Raw genomic sequence first — 22,164 nt, forward strand, 5'->3', positions numbered from 1 at the left:
TCTCCTCAGCAGGTAGAGTACTGACACAAAGCCAGGATAAGGCCAACCAGTGGGAGGCCCTGAATGTGGGTGGATTATATCCTGGAGCTCACAGGGCACCTTCAGAAAGTTCAGAGCAGAAAAGTAACCTGGCCAAGAAAAGAGACAGGGAGAAGTCCCTTAGAAAGGGGCAGATAGTAATTTTTCTGTGGTTCTATTAATAGCATGTTCTAAGAACCAAGGTGAGCAATGCAAAAAAAATAGAGGGAAACAACAGAATGCTAAAGACTAGAGATCTGTTCAAGAAAATTAGAGATACCAAGGGAATATTTCATGCAAGGATGGGGCACAATAAAGGACAGAAATGGTATGGAACTAACAAAAGCAAAAGATATTAAGAAGAGGTGGCAAGAATACACAGAAAAACTATATAAAAACGATCTTAATGACCCAGATAATCACAATGGTGTGACCACTCACTTAGAGTCAGATATCCTTGAGTGCAAAGTCAACTGGGCCTTAGGAAGCAACACTACAAACAAAGCTAGTGGAGATGATTGAATTCCAGCTGAGCTATTTCAAATCCTAAAAGATGATGCTGTGAAAGTGCTGCAACTCAATATGCCAGCAAATTTGGAAAACTTGGCACTGACCAAAGGACTGGGAAGGTCAGTTTTCATTCTAATCTCAAAGAAGGACAATGCCAAAGAATGTTCAAACTGCCACATAATTGCACTCATCTCACATGCTAACAAGGCAATGCTCAACATCCTCCAAGCTAGCCTTCAACAGTATATGAACTGAGAACTTCCAGATGTTCAAGCTGGATTTAGAAAAGGCAGAGGAACCAGAGGTCAAACTGCCAACGTCTGTTGGATCATAGAAAAACCATAAGAACTCTAGAAAAACATCTACTTCTGCTTCATTGACTATGCTAAAGCCTTTGTCTGTGTGGATTGCAACAAGCTATGGAAAATTCTTAGGGAGATGGGAATACCAGGCCACCTTACCTGCCTCCTGAGAAATCTGTATGCAGGTCAAGAAGCAGCAGATAGAACTGGACATGAAACAGTGGACTAGTTCAAAATTGAGAAAGAAATATGTCAAGGCTGTATACTGTCACCCTGCTAATTTAACTTATATACAGAGCACATCATGAGAAATGCCAGGCTGGATGAAGCACAAGCTGGAATCAAGATTATCGGGAGAAATATCAACAACCTCAGATATGCAGATGACACTACCCTTATGGCAGAAAGCAACGAAGAGCTAAAGAGACTCTGGATGAAGGTGAAAGAGGAGAGTGAAAAAGCTGGCTTTAAACTCAACATTCAAAAAACAAATATCATGGCATCCAGTCCCATCACTTCAGGGCAAATAAATAGGGAAACAATGGAAACAGTGAGAGATTTTATTTTCTTGGGCTCCAAAATCACTGCAGATGGTGACTGCAGCCATGAAATCAAAAGACACTTGATCCTTGGAAGAAAAGCTATGATCAACCTAGATAGCACATTAAAAGCAGAGACATTACTTGGTCAACAAAGGCCCATCTAGTCAAGGCTATGGTTTTTCCAGTAGTCATGTATGGATGTGAGAGGTGGACTATAAAGAAGGCTGAGCACTGAAGAATTGATGCTTTTGAACTGTGGTGTTAGAGAAGACTCTTGAGAGTCCCTTGGACTGCAAGGAGATCCAACCAGTCAATCCTAAAGGAAATCAGTCCTGAATATTCATTGGAAGGACTGATGCTGAAGCTGAAACTCCAATCCTTTGGCCACCTGATGCAAAGAGCTGACTCATTTGAAAAGACCCTGATGCTGGGAAAGATTGAAGGCAGGAGAAGGGGATGACAGAGGATGAGATGATTGGATAGCATCACTGACTCATTGGACATGAGTTTGAGCAAACTCTGGGAAATAGTGAAGGATAAGGAATCCTGGCGTGCTGCAGTCCATGGGGTCGCAAAGAGTAGGACATGATTGAGTGACTAATCAATGACAAAAAAACAAAACAAAACTAAGGTAGGCACTGTACATTATTTCCTTCAACTTCTGCAATAATCCTAGGGAAAAGGTATTTTTATCTGCAATTACAGATGAGACTGAAACTCAAAGTGAGTTGGAGTTAGTATAATAGAATTGGTTTTGAATTCAGATTTCTGTAACTCCAATTTCTAGAAAACTCTGCTCCCCCTGAGTTTAACAGGGTAATGAGGAGGAAAGCAGTGACTGAGGGAGGCTAGATAAAGGCCATCCAGAGCAACTCTGAAGGGCTGGGCTAGGATGGATGCTGGAAAAACGGAGAGGGAAAATACACGAAGTCTTAGCCATGAGTCAAAGAGAGTCACGTGATATAAGTGGAAGAAAGAAAGACAGATTGAAAACCAAGAAAATGATGGTGCCACGGGCAGGCCTGAAGCAAGGCAAGAGGATGCATTTGAGAGGAGATGACCTAGGGAAGCAGAGACAGCTTCCACTGTCCTTTCATCAGCTAGAAAAAATCCCTCAGGCTGTAAATCCTTGAATTCAGGCCCACAGGTACACAGAGATGCACAGCATTTAGACAAATGTGTTTTTCCTTTGTTTTCCAAATAGTTCAAAGGAGAAGGATGCCATGGCGTCATCTTATTTCTTTACAGCCTGATCTTCTCCAGAACATTTGAAAGGTAAATGCTACAAATATTTGCACAGGTATTTCCTGTAGCTTTGGGGTCATATGAACTACCTTCTCCTGTGTTGGAAAGTATTTTCATGCCTTATTGGAAACATGAGAGCTATTTTTTTTTCTAATAGACACTCTTCTGTTGATGCATCCTTTTCTATAGTCGGTTTGGCCATATTCATGGGAGAGTGGATATCATCAGAAAAGTGCAAATCTACTTTTCTAGCACTGTGGGAGGTTCCTTCTTGTGGTTATAAATATTGGCAGATATCACTCAGGCTTATTTGTACAACTTTCAGAAATGAAAACAATTCATGATTTCTATATACAATAAAATATATACCCACAAATATTTATTTTGTCCCCATGAAATGCAAAGCACTGTTCTTGGGACTGTGGGATATACAAATAAAACAGGATATGGCCCTGATTGCCTCTCAGGTTCTAGTTTGGCAAAATCCAGGTAAACACATACAGAGACTGGGGAAGTCCCAGATGGTACTTGGTATGTCAGATGATGTGCAAAGACAATGACTCTTAAGGGATGCCAGAGGAGAAAGGGTCCCCAACAGATAGGGTAGTCAAGGAAGGCTTCATGGAAGAAGGAGACCTTCTTCTGGACCTTGAAAAAAGGATAAGCTTTTGCAAGTCAGAGAGAGAGAGAAACACAGGGCTTCCAGAAAGGAAAAATTTCAAACCTTGAAGCAGTGTTCCTGAAACTTATGCATTTGCATATCATACTTTTATGATGTATTATTATTTGCTTAACAATTTCCTTAAATCAACACACATTTGGGATTTCCCTGGCAGTCCAGTGGTTAAGACTGTGATTCCACTCCAGGGGGCAAGTGTTCTATCTGTGATGAGAGAACTAAGATCCCACATGCTCCATGGTGCAGACAAAAAAAGAAAAGAAGAAAAATTCAAAATCAATACACATTTAAATATCCTCTTCTTAAATTTAATACCCTTCAAATATTAATATGTTAATATATATGATCTAAATCATTTATTTGCTGTGCTAAAGAAAAAATGTATTAAACATATAAATGTGGAACTTTTAAAATGCTCATATCTATATCAACTAACATCAAGCCATACTTTAGAAAACACTGCCCTGAATTATATCTGATGCTTCACCCATGTCTTTAGGTTTGATTCACAGAAGCGCCTGACCTTCCAACCCTGTGACTAGGTTCATCCAAGAACACATACAGCTCACATACTCAGCAGCTCCCTCTGGGTTACAGCTGAAGCCACTTTCCACCTTGATATTACATTGCCCTGGGTAGAACCCTGATCCCTGGTCCCTGATGAAACAGTGGAAACTACAACCAAGAAACGGGCTTAATGCCAAGCTGGCGTTTTCCCCTTAAACAGGCTGTTCAGCTCTGCCTTGGGCCAGAACTCTCTGGAGTGGTCACAAGTCACCACCTTAAGCCAAGCATCCCCTGAGACTCAGAGCAAACAGTTTCTCTGCTGAGTCCAGCATCCCTACAGAGCCGATACCGAAGGATTGTCACATGTGAGGTCTGTCACTTCTTCTTTCTCCCTCATCGCTTCACACTGGCTTCTCCCAATGGCATCAGAATTTCCCCAATCATCTCTACAGCCCCAGTCCTAGAAGCTTTCCAGGGGACAGATGGAAACACACCAGGCACATGGGAAGGACGGTGACCAGATGAGCTCATGTTGGTGCTGCTCCGTGTTTCGGGTGAAGGCAGGAAAGGCTGTGGGTCCCTGGAGCAGTCATGGTCTCTGAGTGCTGATGGTTCCTCCCATTCCGCAGGCTTCAGGAGGAGCTGGACATCTCCACCACTCACCTACTACAACCAAATGCTGGAGGTTTCCTGTGCAGGCAGGTGGGTTGTAAGACTACCTTTTTATTAATTTTTTTTTAAGACTACCTTTTTATTGTAGAATCTGAATGAGGCTTTTATTTTTTCAATTAAGTATATTCTCTCCTTAAGTGAAGGGTGATCAAATTATCTTTGAAATACTAAGATGCCTCCCCGCCCTTTTCACTTTTCCACTTTCCATTACTGTCCTTTCTAGCTTACCTCTGAGAGTCTGCCATCCCTGAAAGTCTAGAAATGTTAGAAAATATCTTGACAAGACCCCCCTTCCAGCCAGGAATCCCTCATAACTGAAAGGAAAGCACTATAAAAATATCTTAGTTTCATGCATCTTAAATCACAATTATAGAAACCAAAGTTTAAGAAAATATTAAGGGTCTGTGGGGAGTTATGGGGCATGGCTCAAGAAAAAAATTAATAAACTCCTATTTTAACTCTACCAAATATTTATAACATATGTTTTTCCAGAATTATATACTGTGGGATTTCATTCTTTTCACTAAAAATGGTAATCTTTGCGATTATGAAAATAAAAAAATTAAGTCCTTGTGTCAAGGTTATCTTTACACATATTTGTAAAATATGTCATCTAGGCAGTTTTGAACCTGATTTTAACTGGAAGAGCAAGTCCACACACCTTTAACGGCTGTCAGAAAGGAAAGTCTCAAGAAATATTACATGGGGTCCTGACCCGCAGTGACATCGGCTATTTGCAGTGGGGGAAGGGCACTTCAGACGATGACAGACTTTCACAGGTAAGTGTGATCCAGTTTCAACCACACCACCAGTGGCACTATTTGGACATTTTGTTAAGTCTCTAGATTGCGTGTGTCCGTACTCAGTTGTGTCCAGTTCTTTGAAACCCCGTGGGCTGTAACCCGTCAAGTTCCTCTGTCCATGGGATTCTCCAGGCAGGAATACTGGAGTGGGTTGCCATTTTCTCCTCCAGGGGATCTTCCCGACCCAAGGATCAAACCCACGTCTCCTGCACTAGCAGTTGGATTCTTTACCACTAGCTCCGTCTGGGAAGTCCTAATTCAAACCTGAGCTTACTTTTTCCTTTACTACTTTACTGCATGCCTCTCACATGCACATACAGACACACACAGAGATTTTTCAGGGTCTAAATGGAAATACACAAGTCTTGCTTTATATTTTGCCTTATCAATTTTTATGTATATAGAGTATAGGTGATACAAGTAATATGCAAATCGTTTTTTAAAACAATACTTGAAGTATACCAATAAAGTCCCCTAGCATCTCCACTCATCAGAAGTCGATACTGTCAGCTGACAATGAGTATCTTCCCAACCCTTTATTTATGCAAATATGAATGCATATATTGTATCTATTACTCAGAGCTTTAAAAATCACTGAAAATAAAAGGGAATCTCACTTATGAAATGCCTCTCAAAACACTTTCCAGCTCTGAGGATTTATAACCTCTGACAACCAGAATGTAGACTGTGCTGTTGAAAAGCACAACCAGAGAATTGAGTAAGATGTGATTCTGCAAAAACAACCGGTAAAGAGAGTGAGGAATCAAGTACACCCACCCAAACCACAAATCAAAGATGCTTCTGTGATATTTTCCCAAAAAGTTCATCCTAAAACCTAGGGAAGGCAAGGAGGTTCTGTGAGAAGCAATGCTTCTCTGGAGCAATCCTGAAACTAACTGGGATGGAATTCAATATGATGGTGACAAACCCTCCCAGGTTCACGGTCTATCAGCGCCAAATAGCCCCACTGCTCAGAGCCTGTCCTGTCCTTCACTCTGCTGGTTCAGGCTCAAAGTCTCTTTCACATGTACAGGACTTTACACTTTATAAGGTCTTTTTATATCTATTGCTTCATCTGGCTTTCCTCTACTGTTGGGTCCAGCTACAACGTGTTATTCATGAAATCAGCACATCACAACACACACAAATCATATCTGATGTTGGGAACGTGGCATCTGACTATCACAGAATGACTGCATCTTTTTTGTACAAGTGTGTCTTCAAAGTTTGCTAAGTATTCCTTGAGTTTGAAATCTAGTCCATCATAGAAAAATGACAACAGAAACTAACATAACATTGTAAATCAACTACACTTCAGTTTGAAAAAAAGAAAAAATGAGAAGTGACAGGTAAACTAAAACAAATCAACCCAATCCGTCACCCACGGTCAGTTCTCTCAGAAATGCTTCCTTCTCCTTCTCATATAAATATGTCCTATTCTACTTCTTCTGAACCCTGTCTTTCTCATGTAATACAAATGTCCTTATATGTCAATGAATATGTGTCCTTCGTCATATTTAATGGATGCAAACATTTCCACTATATGAAACTGAAAAACTGTACTTTGAATATGTCCTAAACAGAGAATGGCTCTGTTACTACTATAAAATTCCTAATTGCTTGTCCCTGATAATTTGGGAATTCATCTTAGAATTTGATGTATATAATAACAAGGAAAACTAAGCCAAAAATAGGGGACTTATAGATTTCATTATCCATAGTTTTCTTTCAACTGCACAAGGTCACTTCATGTCCTTGGTTAAGCACTCTGTATCTATTAGAACCCAGGAATAGGACAAGACTCAGTCTGGTAGGCTACACTGGGGGCAAGTTTCAAGGAGTGAGGTACAAAAACCACAACTTTAGTGCTTTCTCTGTTATTATAAAGTTCTTTCACAATATTATTTCACCATATCCTCACTACAAACTACAAAGATTTAAAACAGTGTTTCTCATAGTTCTGTCATCTGAGTAGGTAATTCACAAGCTTTGTCATATCTTCACACCACCTCTGTTATTATTTGCTTAATATTTTCCTTTAAATGAACTCACTTTTAAAATTTGAATCTAACCTTTGCTATAGCAGGCTTCCCTGGTAGCTCAGCTGGTAAAGAATCTTCCTGCAATGAGAGAGACCTGGGTTAGATTCCTGGGTTAGAAAGATTCCCTGGAGAAGGGAAAGGCTACCCACTCCAGTATTCTGGCCTGGAGTCCATGGGGCTGCAAAGAGTGGGACAGGACAAAGCGACTTTCACATACAAATATACATTTCCTATAGCAGTAATATAAGCAATGGACTTGATACACTATTTCTTTCTAACACATTTTAAATAAATAGGTAACCAGTTTTAGGTCAGTTAAAGCAGTTTTTGGAGAAGACTCTTCAGAGTCCCTTAGACTGTAAGGAGATCCAACCAGTCCATCCTAAAGGAAATCAGTCCTGAATATTCATTGGAAGTACTGATGGTGAAGCTGAAGCTCCAATACTTTGGCCACCTGATGCGAAGAGATGACTCATTTGAAAAGACCCTGATGCTGGGAAAGATTGAAGGTGGGAGGAGACGCCTGATTGAAGGGGACGACAGGGGATGAGATGGTTGGATGGCATCACCGACTCAATGGGCCTGAGTTTGAGTAAACTCCAGGAGTTGGTCATGGACAGGGAGGCCTGGTGTGCTGCAGTCCATGGGGTCGCAAAGAGTTGGACATGACTGAGCGACTGAACTGAGCTGAAAGCAGTTTTAGGTTTACAGCAAAATTGGGTGGAAAGCACAAAGGTTTTCACAAATTCCCTGTCCTTACACATGCATGGCTTCCACATTATCAGTATCCTCCACCAGAGTGGTACATTTGTTACAGCTGATGAACCTACACTGACATGAACTAAGTCCATAGTTTATGTTATGGTTCGCTCTTGGGTTTGGACAAATGTATAATGACATGTATTCACCATTATAGCATCATACAGAGTGGTTTCACTGCCCTAAAAGTCCTCTGCGCTCTGCCAAGTCAACCCTCCATCTCCCTCAATGATGGATCTTTTTCCTGTCTCCATAGTTCTGCCTTTTCCAGAGTGTTATTAATATATAGTTGGAATTATAGTATGTAGCATTTTTGGATCGGCTTATTTCACTTAATAATATGCCTTTATATTTTCTCCATATATTTTCATAGCTTGATACCTCATTTCTTTACAGCACTGCATAATATTCCATTGGAATACTGTGAATAATATTTCTGTGAACAAATATTATTCCACTGATATGTCATGGTTTATTTAGCCATTAACTTATAAAAGATCCTTTGGTTGCTACCACATTTTGGCAATCGTGAATAATGTTGCTATAAACATCATGTGCAGGTTTCTGTGTGGACATAAGTTTTCAGCTCTTTTGGGTAAATATCAAGAGGGGGGCAATTGCTGGATCACATGGTAAGAGTATGTTTAGTTTTATAAGAAGCTGCCAAACTACCTCCCAAGGTGGCTGTACCATTTTACATTCCCACCGACAATGGGTGAGCGTTCCTGTTGCTCTGCATCCTTGCCAGCATTTAGTGTCGTCAGTGTTCTGGATTTCAGCCACTCTAATAAGTACCACATTGTTTATTTGCATTGCCCTGATAATAAGCATATGCTTATTTGCCATCTGTCTATTGTCTTTGTTGATTCATCTGTTACTCATAGGGAGCGTCTAAAATTACCAGTGCTCAGGTCATCCTCCAGAACAGTGTCAGCTATATGTGTGTAGGACCTGTGTGAACACACAGCCACACACTTAGAAGGCTCGGCTGTCACTGCCTTAAAATTCTTAACATTTTCTGAACAAAGGCCTCCAGTTTTTCATTTTGTACTGGACCCCACAAATTGTACAGCTGGTCCTATCCAATGACTCTGGTTTATCTGGCCTGGAGACCATCTGGTAATCAAAGCTTTTTACCTTGCAACCCCTCAGGTGCATCCAGAGTTAGAAATCTCTGTTCTAGAGAAAGGCTGCTTAACCTCAGCACTACTAATACTTTGGAATGGATAATTCTTTGCGGTGGGGGCTGGCCTGTGCATTATGGGATATTCAGCACCATCCTGGCTTTTACTCACTAAATCCCAGTAGTACTGCCCCACCCCATGTGACAACCAAAAATATCTCCAGATATTGCCAAATGTTCCCCAGAGGACAAAACTGTCCCAACTGAATCACTGCTCTAAAAAAGGTGTGTGTGGGGGAGAATCTCGTTAGACTTAACTGATTAAATCCATGGTATACAGAATTAGAAAACTATCATTTCAAGTGAAATTACAACAAAGAGTATCTTCTTTCAATACTGATATTTCCTTCAAGTATGAGAAATGTTGACAGCTTTCCATTCCTTTTTACCAAGGTGTTAGGGGCAAGTTTCAAACTTTAAAGTTAAACATGCATTTGCTAAACCTTAAAATTAAACAGCAGCTTGTGACTAAGCTTCTCTGAGAAAAAGGACTGTATCAAAGGCTATGCACCCCAGCCCCAAAGAAAGTGAGATTGAGAGAAAAAGAGAGAGAGATTCAGAGAAGCAAGAATTCATGGCAATCCAGTGCTACCATTTTCCGCGGATCACATACCTTTCAATACAAGTCAGCTAGGACCAACAGCACTGCTAAGTCATGCTCTAAAGAAAATTACCTGCAGAGCCTAAAATATCCTCCAGTAATAAAGTGGATATTTGTTGGGACCTTAAATTCCATCAAGAGGCCAAGGTCTAAGGTTTAAAAAAAAAAAAAAAGCAAAAGCTTTCTTGCTGGGAAGAGGGCAAAATGTAGCCGACCTCAGGACCACCATCCAGATGCCTGCTCACAAACTGGAAGTAGGGCAAAGGATGGTGAGACACTGGGTTAGCTTTAAAATCTACATAAAAATCACATCTACAAAGCTTCCATCTTTTCAAAAAGTGACTAATGTGGCTTTTCATTTTCCCTTCTTAGAGTCAGTGTTCTCTCCCCAGGGAGATGCCTATGAATCCTGCCCTCAGTGAAAATTGCCTGAAATTGTACACTAATGGCTTGAAACCCAGAGGATGTTTATTATGTTGTCTCTGACATGCACTTGAAGTTTGGTTTCAGAACAAATGTATTAAAGAGCAAATACAGGCTGGCAGGTAGTTTTACTTGAACTGCTGAGATATATGACTCTGTTAGGCATCTACATACATACATATAAAGTTTATTTAACCTGAAGGTGCTTTTTTATTCTTTCTATAGCAGCTCATTATATTCTGGGAAAAAAGCAATCTATAACTCACCAAATAGTATCAAAATAATTTTTGTAGATAATGATTTTATATCTATAAGAATTTTATATTTTCCCATCACTTCCGAAGCTGGCAATTAAAGTATTTTTTAAAGCTCAATCACTCCTGAAGACGGTATTTTTTAAAGCTCATTTAGTCATTATAGTCTAACAGCCACTTGTGCAGAGCACATACTGTGTGCTGGGCTCTCTCCAAGTCACTGGTAATGATATCTTCTTTCATTTAACCCTCATTTCCACTCAGAGTTACAATCAGTGTTAGTTCAAGTACAGGGGCTGTTGTGTGATCATTCATTCTATTTCTTTTTATTGGGAGTATAGTTGCTTTACAGTGTTGTACAATGAAGTGAAACAGCCATATATGTACATATTTCCCCTCCCCCTTGACCTTTCCTCCCCTGCCCCCATCCCACCCCTCTAGGTCATCGCAGAGGGCTGAGCTCCCTGAACTACACAGTAGCTTCCCACTAGCTGTTTGTTTCAGAGATGAGAAATCCCAGACTGAGAAAGTGTAAGAAGGCCACCAACTAAGGAGGTGTCAGGGCCAGGATTCTGAGCCCAGATCTATATGTGTTCCAAGGCACTTTCAGCCCACTGCCTGTCATGATCATCTCTACTTGTTTCTGATAAAGTGGTAAATACAAAACATTTGTTCTGGGTAAGATATCTTTCAGAGGTGTTTCTGTAATCAATCACATCAACATATTGACATAGACATGTATATTTGTATTATATAAGATCTATTACAGATCCTGCCCTCAATCTCCTCAGCATCAGGGTCTTTTCCAATGAGTCAGCTCTCTGCATCAGGTGGCCAAAGTAAAGACCAGGGACAGGAGGAGAAGGGGGGGACAGAGGATGAGATGGTTGGATGGCATCATTGACTCAATGGACATGAGTTTGAGAAAACTCTGGGAGATCGTGAAGGACAGGGAAGTCTGGCATGCTGCAGTCCATGGGGTCGCAAAGAGTCGGACACGACTAAGTGACCAAACAACAAATTACAGATCCTCTAATGCTGAACTGCAAATGGTTAGATAATGGCAAAATCATGGCTCGGTCTTACAATGCATGGTGGTTGTACTCAATATCTAAAACTTTATCCACTGACTACTAGGTTAAAGCAGTGGTGAGTGTGAGTTGATTGTGATCCGCAAGTACTGGTGGCACACACCCTTTCAAGTATCTGTGTGTTTGGCGGACTGTGTCTGTCACTATATGCTAGGAGGACAAGCTCAGTGGTGCTCAGAGATGTGCTAACCAGAAGACTCATCTGATGGCAGTGCATACAGATATCTAATATTTCATAACCTTCAATCATAAGACTTCTTGCAGCACAGCTGTTTGCTCAAAAAAGAACCAGATGTGGTTCGAGGGCAGTGCTTTAAGCATCACTGGATTGAGGACCTCACAGTCACTCCCTTCCCTTTCTGCTCTGAGGCATGGTGACTCTGCACATGGATATGCCAAATGCATATAGGTATTGGTGCTAAGTGGTAAGAACCCGCCTGCTAATGCAGGAGACATAAGAGACGCAGGTTCAATCCCTGGGTCGGGAAGATCCTCTGAAGAAGGGCATGGCAACCCACTCCAGTATTCTTGTCTGGAGAATCCCATGGACAGAGGAGCATGGTGGGCTAAAGTCCACATGGTCAGAAAGAGTCGGATATGACTGAAGTGACTTAGCTCGCACATAAGCATTTTTTGGGGTATTTAGGGACTCCTGCCTCGAGTCCCTGCCTCGGGTGGGCGTTCTAAATTGGAAGATTATATGTAAGCATTGGTAAGAGAAACCTAATATAAGAAGTTTTCTGAGTTCAAAAGAAAATCAATGTGCTGCTTGGCAGAACCTGCTGTCGCTGTGAAACCCCCTCATCCGCCACTGCATCTGTCTTCCCTAAGTGAATCTCTTCTAACTCAGTGATAAAATTGCAGAGATTGCAAAAACGCACGTCTTTCAGTCCCAATGTCACAGCCCAGTAGGTGAGATTAAAAAAAAAAACAAAAAAAGGAGCTCTCATTAGATGACATGCAAGCCCCCCAGAACCCACCAGACTGACAGTTCCTGCAGCACACAGCCAGCTCCCCGCAAGAAGAGGCACTATTTTGAAGCCTCCCATCACTTTTCTATTTGAAGATACAGGTTTGAGTGTGTGGTTCCAATACCTAAGTGAGAACATAAAGTAGTTTGAGTCTAACACCATCTGGAAAACCTCAGGAGGTTCACATTATCTTCACACCTGCCACCGAGAAGAAAAATCAACTCTGATTTTTAGAAGGAACGGAAGCCATTTAGGTCTTGCTGGAATTATTCCCCCGACAACCCTGGCAGAGCACATCACCATCTGAGTCCTACCTTCTTCCCTCTTTACATTTTTCCCTTTAAAGAGACTGACAGGAAGAAATCCAACACTCAAAGTACCAGATGAAGCTCCACCCACTGTTCTCTACCCCTGAGTCGCTGGGGTAGCGCCTGGAAAACATGACAACACCCCTGCAAACTGGCTAAGAGAAATTACATCAACTCGTGTTCCGGGTGGCAGAGATGAGAGCCAGACTGTGAAGAGCCACGCATGTGAGTTGTCACCAGGAATCAGCGAAGAAAGCACATTTCCACAACTTTCTCCCAATCAGATCGCCGGATGGGGGCCCTGGGACTTCCACATCAAGCTCCTTATGCAGAGGCGCATTCCAAGAGCCGTTGTTCTGGAGCCGGCCTACGGCTCAGTCTCAGTGCTCAGTCACTGTCAGGTCCGACTTCTTGCAACCCCATGGACTGTAGCTCACCAGGTTCCTCTGTGTATGGGATTTTCCAGGCTCCTCTTCCCTGACTCAAGGATCGAATCAGGTCTCCTGCATTGGCAGGCGGATTCTTTACCACTTAAGCCACCACACGGACAGATGGATCCTCACTCTCTGGTGCTTAGAATTTGTCCCTTCTTCCTATCTTTGTAACTTTACCTTCAATGACACCTGCTATGGAAGGTTTGATTGCCGCATGGAAGGCTGAACTGACTGGGCTTATTACACAATGAGTGAATTTAAGGAGAAAGGTATTTTATTTATAGCACCACTCTATCACAATTTAATTTCCTTTTTACCATGGCAACATGAGGCAACATGCACAAATTCTGCATTGATGACATCTCACCAGTAAAACATACTTAGAATTCTCTTTCATGGGGAGGTTAGCTGATAAATTGTGTCTATCCCAAAGCAATACAAATTCTTAACTGAAGATGCCAGTCAAACAGATTCCATGGTGCACTGAGGAAAGGGCTTTGATATTTGACTGGGTTCAGTTGGGAGGTACTCAGTTTTGGTTCTGCAGAACTCCCTTTAAACCAAGCATGTTCTAAGCTGTAACCTGAGGCTCACCTCTTGGAGTTAAAACCTAAAGTGCTGTGACAGACATATTTCTCTTGACCAGAATCTCTCAGGGCAAGTGGGACTCTGCCTACTCAGTGTAGGGTCTCTGAATGGTCACTTTGAGTGCTGGAGATTGCTATATTTATGACTCCTTCGTTTTCCTCCTACTTTAATAAGATCATGAGTAGCTTTGAGTTCAGGAGAGAAAACTGTTGCATTGTTGCATAAAATCACAACAGTGCAGTGGCCACACCTTACAGAGTATGAATCTGAGCTCCAGTTGAATTTTGCCAACGTCACAAAGATTTTGTGAAACAATATCATGTATGTCTACAGTCAATTACATCCACCCACACATCATTTACAGGAACTTTCACTGATTTAAAATCAGCCAGAATATGCATCTGGAGTTAAAATGCAGTGGCACTTTATTACAAACAGCCCTCAGTTTCCTAATTAGTTTATCCATATTTTCAAACTTAATAATTCCAAGTCCTGAGGATCGTATTTTGATTATACATAACCTTAGTACTATCACAAGAAGGCCTAAGAAAGAGCTTATTTTATAACTAGTGAATGGTGACGATGTTCTTTGGAATGTAGGGGGTGGACTCTGGGATGTAAATACATGGGGTTGCTTCAATGGCACATCCTCTGTGTTTTATTTCCAATGTAGCCAGTGGGTGACTTGCCCCAAGTTTGGTGTATTATACTCATGTTATACTCAGTCCAGGGAGGGCTGGTGTTGATGTGAGCAGATGAGCATGCCCACTATGAGCATGTCCAGACTGGGGTGCTGGGCCTACACCCCTTTTTTCAACTATCAGCTAAAACCTAGGTCATTTCTTTTAAACACAGTAGTATAATTTTTCTCCAGTAGCTGAAGAGTAAAGTTTAAACACAAAAGCACCTCTGATTCACCCACAACTGAAGAATTTCAACTCTAGGAGAAAGAAGGGATTTGAATAGAATGATTGAGAAATCAAAATGTCAAGTTACTAGCCTTTAATACTTGGGTTGACAAAACACGCAGTCATTTTTTTTCAAAACTGGATTTTCCATGCAACAGAATTTGTTCCTGAACACACAGTACAACTCTGAAGACCAAGAAGAAAAGAAACAGAATTGAATCCTTCTGTTATGGGAAGATATGCCACAGCTGAGGGTCCAGAGCTCTCCCTAGCATCTTGGGAAATGATGGGGGTTTCCATGTAGCTCACGTTAATCTCTTTACATGTTTTTTTTTAATGTTTTTTAAAAAACATTAATGAGTTTCAATGGCATTAAAAAAAAATTTGTGCTTCCCTGACTCTTTAAACAAAATGGGAGATATCATCAAGAAAAACACTATAATCCTGATTCCCTCATGTGTTTGGACTGCAAAGAGATCAAACCAGTCAATCCCAAAGGAAATCAACCCTGACTATTCATTGGAAGAACTGATCCTGAAGCTCCAATACTTTGGCCATGCAAAGAGCTGACTCATTGGAAAAGACCCTGATGCTGGGAAAGATTGAGGGCAAGAGGAGAAGCCAATGACAGAGCATGATATGTTTAGGTAGTATCACTGATTCGATGGACATGAGTTTGAGCAAACTGGGAGATAGTGAAGGACAGGGAAGTCTGGCGTGCTGCAGTCCATGGGGTCGCAAAGAATTGGACATGACTTAGTGACTGAACAGCAACAACGAACCTCAGGGGTTACTGGAGTATGCAGGATCCTTTACTAGTGAGCCTTCCTGAGTGGTGCTTTGGTGAATCTAATTCACTGGCCTGAGAATTCAAGGCCTGGATTGCCTGGAAAAACCAGAAAACAAGCTGATTAAGACATTGAACTTAGGCTTCCCTGGTGACTCACTGGAAAGAATCCACCTGCCTATGCAGGAGATACAGGTTTGACCCTTGATCTAGAAAGACCCCACATGCCACAGAACAACTAAGCCCGTGCACCACAACTATTGAGCCTGTGCTCTAGAGTCCAGGGGCTGCGACCACTGAAGCTCATGTCCCCGATAGCCTCTGCTCCATGAGAAGCCACCACAAAGAGAAGACATGCATCACAACTAGACAGGAGCCCACACCTGCCGCAACTGGGGTGAAGCCCACACAGCAACAAAAATCCAGCACAACCAAAAACAAATAATTTTTTAAAAACAGTGAACTTAATATTATGCGTAATACTGAACTAGTACATTCAGCTGTAAGTACATCTTCACAATTGATCTACATATTAACACGCAGTTATGTGTACATCTGTGAGAGTGTTTGTGTGCGTTCCACTCATTTCCCAGAAGCTTTTTTCTGTATTCAAAATATCCTCTCTTTCCATATTCTAGGCTCTTTTTCCTAGGATCTAAATGGTTAGTGCTGCCAGAATGACCACCTGCTGAATGAAATACTGTCCTATCTTGGGAACAGAAATAAGTACACTAGTCAACAAAAAGACCAGTTCAAGTTCTCATATTCCATTCCTACACTTCTATTTCAGTCTACTTATTCTCCACCTCACTAACAAACCAAACTGAGATGGTTCCACCAGCTCCGTAAGCCCACCCTCAAAATGTTTTAAAATAAAATCCATGAAGAGAAAAACTGGAACATCACCACCACACCATTCATAAATGCAAATTCATTTACAAGAAAGCCTTTGTTTGAAATCTTCCTCCATGCACAGTGCCCTGCCCAGCTACAAGCGCAATGCCAAGTCTCTGAGCTGCTTTAAAAAAAATTTTTTTTAAGCCTTTATTGAATTTGTCACAATACTACTTCTGGTTTTTATGTTTTTGTTTTTTGGCTATGAGGCATGTGGGATCTTAGCTCCCCCTTACCAGGGATCAAACCCACACCCCCTGCATTGGAAGGCAAAGTCTTAACCACCGGACCACCAGAGAAGTCCCCGAGCTGCTTTTTGATCCTGGTGACATGTGTTCTCTCGTAGGCAGCCAAATCTAATGTTCATCTGCGGTCCTCTCTCCTCTTGCAGGTGGGCAGCATGCTGAAGACTCCCAAGTTACCTGTCTGGCTGTGCAACATCAACGGAAATTACAGTGTCCTGTTTAGCACAAACAGGCAGCTCTTATCAGACTGGAAAGTGGAGCGCCTCTTTGATCTGTACTTCTACAGTGGCCAGCCTGCACAGAAAAAGCCTGCGCACCTTACCATAGGTGAGCACTCCAGACCCCAGTGCTCTCAGCTTAATGTGCTCAGAGAGCCGAGGCTGTGCTGGTTTACAGCTGTGTGGACGCTTGGGCTAGCTCTGCAGGAAGATGTGGAGGCCTGATCTCTAAAATGAAACCTAGGCTTCAACGTCATGGGTCTAACCTAAGCATTGTAATCTTGGGGTTCCAACTGATGAATTCTAATCCCAAGATAGAGTATCAGATGACTGATCATCCCAGAACACAGTAACTAAACTGAGAGTGCATTTGTATTCAGATCAGTTCAAAAAGCATTTTTGAGGCCTACTAAGCACCAGGCATATACCAGACACTAGGAAAGCAAGAAGGCACAGTCTTGGCAGAGGTTCCAGTGTGATCATATAAGCCATTTCATTCCAATTCCCACCATGTTTAAAAAAAAAAACAAAACACGAAGAAAAAAGATTAACCTTAAGCTGTCTTAAAACACTAGCCTTTTGGACAAGGGAATAAACATGATGAAACCAGGAGCCCGTATTTGCTACCAAGGCACCATGCATGGAGCCTTGCTGATTTGGTGTCTGACTCTTTGCCTTTAGTATCACAGGTCTGGCTTTAGGCAACTTTTCATTATTATGACTGCATCTAGAAGAGTATTTTAGTGACTGCTTTGTCTATGTAGCTCCTAATTCTTTTTCTTTAATTATGAGAAATTTATATTTGTGTGTATGTGTATACACATACATGTGCTTAGTCTCTCAGTCATGTCCAATTCTTTGCAACCTCATAGACTGTAGTCTGCCAGGCTCCTCTGTCCATGGGATTCTCCAGGCAAGAATACTGAAGTGAGTTGCCATGCCCTCCTTCAGGGCATCTTCCCAACCCAGGGATCGAACCCAGGTCTCCCTCATTGCAGGTGGATTCTTTACCATCTGAGCCACCAGGCAAGCCCAATACATACATATATATATGTGTGCGTGTGTGTGTGTGTGTGTGTGTGTGTGTGTGTGTGTATATATGACCCCAGAAAAATGTATATTATATATATACACACCCATTTCATTTAGTGGGATATTGCCAATACATTTCTTAAGATATTTATTGTTTCTACTTTTCTACTATTATTGCTTCTACTTTACTCTCTTCTTTGAGGAAAGCACTGGGATTTTTTTTTTTTTTTTAGCTCACACACATAGCAAGCATTGTGTTCCAGGCACTGTGTTGAAAGCCTTACATACATTATTCCATTAAATCCTCCTAACAGTCATCTAAAGTAGACACTATGATGCTTATTTTACACAGAGGAAACTGAAGTGGCCAAAAAATGATTTCTAATGGATGAGGTTGAGAGATACTAAGTACCTTCCCAAAGGTCATCTGCGACAAACTTGGGCCTTGAACTCAGTTCTAGACCACCTCACGAGAATACTCGCACTTCACCCCCAAATGCAAATGTACTCTTAGCATTGAGAAGCTCTCTCTTTCTTATTTTTTCCTGACAACATTCAGTGATTTATTGATACGTCTAACTCTATGTGTTCCATCACGGTGCGGGACCACACCATTACATGACATCAATACTGAGTTTTCAAAATCTACAACAACCCAGACTATCATGGACATGTCTTGTGTGGGGCATATGTACACACCATCCACTTGAATCCCCATCAGCTCACTCACTTCTAGGAACACAGCTTGCTGAGCCCAACTCCTGCCCACTCATCCTATTTTCCTTCCTTCCTGGCTTCTTCTGAAATGGTATACATAGTTCAGTTCAGTTCAGTCGCTCAGTCGTGTCCGACTCTTTGCAACCCCATGAATCGCAGCACGCCAGGCCTCCCTGTCCATCACCAACTCCTGGAGTTCACTCAGACTCACGTTCATCGAGTCAGTGATGCCATCCAGACATCTCATCCTCTGTCGTCCCCTTCTCCTCCTGCCTCCCTCCCAGCATCTGATCCCTCCCAGCATCAGAGTCTTTTCCAATGAGTCAACTCTTCACATGAGGTGGCCAAAGTACTGGAGTTTCAGCTTTAGCATCATTCCTTCCAAAGAAATCCCAGGGCTGATCTCCTTCAGAATGGACTGGTTAGATCTCCTTGCAGTCCAAGGGACTCTCAAGAGTCTTCTCCAACACCACAGTTCAAAAGCATCAATTCTTCGGTGCTCAGCTTTCTTCACAGTCCAACTCTCGCATCCATACATGACCACTGGAAAAACCATAGCCTTGACTAGATGGACCTTTGTTGGCAAAGTAATGTCTCTGCTTTTCAATATACTATCAAATGCTGGGGTCTAAATGTTGGCTATTCCTTCCTCAGACACTCACTCCCATCACTGGGAAAGCGTCCAACACGAAGATGAACACAGACCAGGAAGACGGTTTTCCCCACTGGAGATGGTGATCAGAACCAAGTGGAGAGATGCCACCATCAATTGGAATGGATCTATTCCCTTTTTCTAAAGAGGAAGCCAAGATGTACAATGAAGTCTGAAGCATCAGTACTATGGGGACACAAAAGCCTAACTTGGGGAAGACCATTTTATGTTCCTTATTCAGAAACCCCACCCAAAACACTCCCATAAGCAGTATGTTTTTTCTTTTGTCTCTATGAACTCTCTGCAGTTGCTATTGGTATTTTTGGAGACACAGAACCCTTACTTCAGGGTCTGGAAGTCGTATCCTTTATGCTCATATAAACGGGTTCCTCATTTTTATTCAAAAGAAAAACTGAAGTCTCTTTCCTTCATGTTATTTCCAAATTCCTCTCTCCTCAGTGTGATTCTCCCTGGGGATTACAGAAGGAGGGAGCTAGCTTTCATTTGGGGATGAAGTCATCAGTAATAAATCATTAGATTTTTAGTTATGGCAAGAACTCAAGCCTTCTCAAAGATTTCCTGGTATGAAGAGCATTCCTTTCCAAGGTTACATTTCAAAGTGCCCACATTAGCAAGTTCTTGTCATTAAAATAGTAAATGGGATTGAAGCGGGGGCTATTCCTGGTAGGCTGGCTATTGTAGTTGGCTGTGGGTGCAAACCATCCTGTGAGCACACAGGAGACATTCTTTCCATCAGTGCTATGATTGCTTAATTTCTTTATAAGTTGAATGTAAATAATGGGTGTGTGCTCAGTCAGGTCCAGCTCTTTGCGACCCCATGGACTGTAGGCGGCCAGGCTCCTCTATCCATGGGATTTTCCAGGCAAGATTACTGGACTGGGTTGCCATTTCCTTCTCCAGAGAATCTTCCTGACCCAAGCATCAAACCCATGTCTCCTGCATTGGCAGATGGATTCTTTACCCTGAGTCATCTGGGAAGCCCCTGGATATAAATATACAAATGGACAAACATACACGGAGAAGCCTGATTCCTAAATGAAATAAAATTATATACAAAAGTAAAATCTCTCCTTCTGTCAATGTTCAAAGGGGAAAACAATTCTTTTTAGAACTTGACCTTTCCCTGTTCTGTTGAATGCCTACACTTTTTCTGAAGAAATACACAGAGCAAGATACATATTCTTTCTAAAAGAAGCCCATGGGAACCATTTAGACCTTTCTCCTAGCCACCCCACTGGTCTACTGACTCACAGATATAGGGTTTCTTATTCACAAGCCAAACTTTAGTTTGCAAAGAACAACTTTTCTGCACCCATTGTCCAAATTAATTTGCTAAATGCATTTTCTTTTGGCCCCAAGAACAATGTTTTAACTTAAGAAGCATGTAGAAAATGAAACTTCAAGGTGAATCATAAATTATGTCAAAAGAGAAAGCCAATTTGGCTTCGATTGCTGATTTCAGTATCCTTATCATTGATGCTTCTATTTGGGATTTTAAATACATCAGACAAATGAGTGGATCCTGATAGATTCTCAGCATATTTCTTGGTCTTAGCAATATTGTGCTTTTCTGAGGTGCAGGCCTGTTTCGGTTTTATGAACACTGACTTATTTCTAATTAAATCTCCCTTTCAGTGTGGACTACTGGAAAACTTAGAGCCTAATGAGAACCATAGCAAGTATATCGGTCAGAAAGCTCCCAGCCACAAGTAAGAGAGCTCACTAAAAGTGTCTCACACAGTGAGGACATTCCTCTCTAACAAGAATGAGCCAGTTAGGGATCCACGTGACTCTCCTAGGTCAACTGTGGTTCTCCTCCAGGCCTAAGCACAGAAGTCTCAGAGCCAGGACATAATCAGAACTCTACAGAAGGAAAAGGGGCAGGATGAGTGTGGTGTAGACTGTGATGTGGCAGTGTTGCCTGGCAGTGTATTAGTCCTTACAAAAGGTGCTTTTTCAATTGGCCTCATATCTGAATCTACTTTCTATTTCTACTCTATTTTTCTTTGGATTCTTAATTGATTTATGTGTGCATGCTCAGTTTTATCCGACTCTTTAGAACTCCATGGGCTGTAGCCTGCCAGGCTCCTCTGTCCATGGGATTTTCAGGCAAGAATAGTCGATCAGATTGCCATTTCCTCCTCAAGAGTATCCTCCTGACCCAGGGATCAAACTCGTGTCTCCTGTGTCTCCTGTACTGGCAGGCAGTATCTTTACCACTGAGTCATTGGGAAATTCATTTATAATTTATGTATTTTACCATATTTTACAAGCTGTTATATTGTCTTATTATTCCTGGAACAAACTTATTAATAAGCAAAATAATAAATATTAAGAACATGTTTTATATATAGTCGTATAATCATTTTGACACAGAAAGGTATTAATTACTTTGTATGTCAATGTTCAGTGAAATGAGTGTTTATTTCATCTTATAAATAATATTTTAATTTTTTTGGTAAGGTGGAAACATGTTTTTTTTTAAGTAGCTAGAAATTTCCTAGGACCATCAGTTCACCTTTGAACTCTCTGTGTTTTGAGATAAATGACTTTAATTGTCTTGTCAGCTTCTAAAACATGAAGCAGGAAAACGCTATTTGCTCTGTCAGATGATAATTTTTCTGAATAATTACTAAACTGAGTATCTCTTTAGTGAGACCATGTCCCTGTGGAGATGGCAAATCCTTTTGGTTTGTCCCTCAAAATTACTGTTTGTTTTTAGCAAAGATGTATGTATCATTTTGTTAAGTGTAAGTTC

At 41.4% G+C, this 22,164-nt stretch overlaps 1 protein-coding gene across 1 annotated transcript in view; it reads left to right on the forward strand.

The window, feature by feature from the left end:
* MINDY4B (MINDY family member 4B) overlaps window positions 1-20,228 on the forward strand; it is a 42,761-nt gene extending 22,533 nt beyond the window's left edge. Inside the window, exons 8-12 of the mRNA XM_027543577.1 lie at window positions 2,577-2,647; window positions 4,433-4,505; window positions 5,093-5,254; window positions 16,913-17,093; window positions 19,388-20,228. Of these exons, the coding sequence (XP_027399378.1) occupies window positions 2,577-2,647; window positions 4,433-4,505; window positions 5,093-5,254; window positions 16,913-17,093; window positions 19,388-19,530 (630 nt within the window). The 3' untranslated portion in view covers window positions 19,531-20,228. The remainder of the gene's footprint in view (window positions 1-2,576; window positions 2,648-4,432; window positions 4,506-5,092; window positions 5,255-16,912; window positions 17,094-19,387) is intronic.
* Window positions 20,229-22,164: the final 1,936 nt, after the last annotated feature.

Source organism: Bos indicus x Bos taurus, chromosome 1 (assembly GCF_003369695.1).
Source record: "Bos indicus x Bos taurus breed Angus x Brahman F1 hybrid chromosome 1, Bos_hybrid_MaternalHap_v2.0, whole genome shotgun sequence".
In the NCBI taxonomy this organism is placed as follows: Eukaryota; Metazoa; Chordata; class Mammalia; order Artiodactyla; family Bovidae; genus Bos; species Bos indicus x Bos taurus.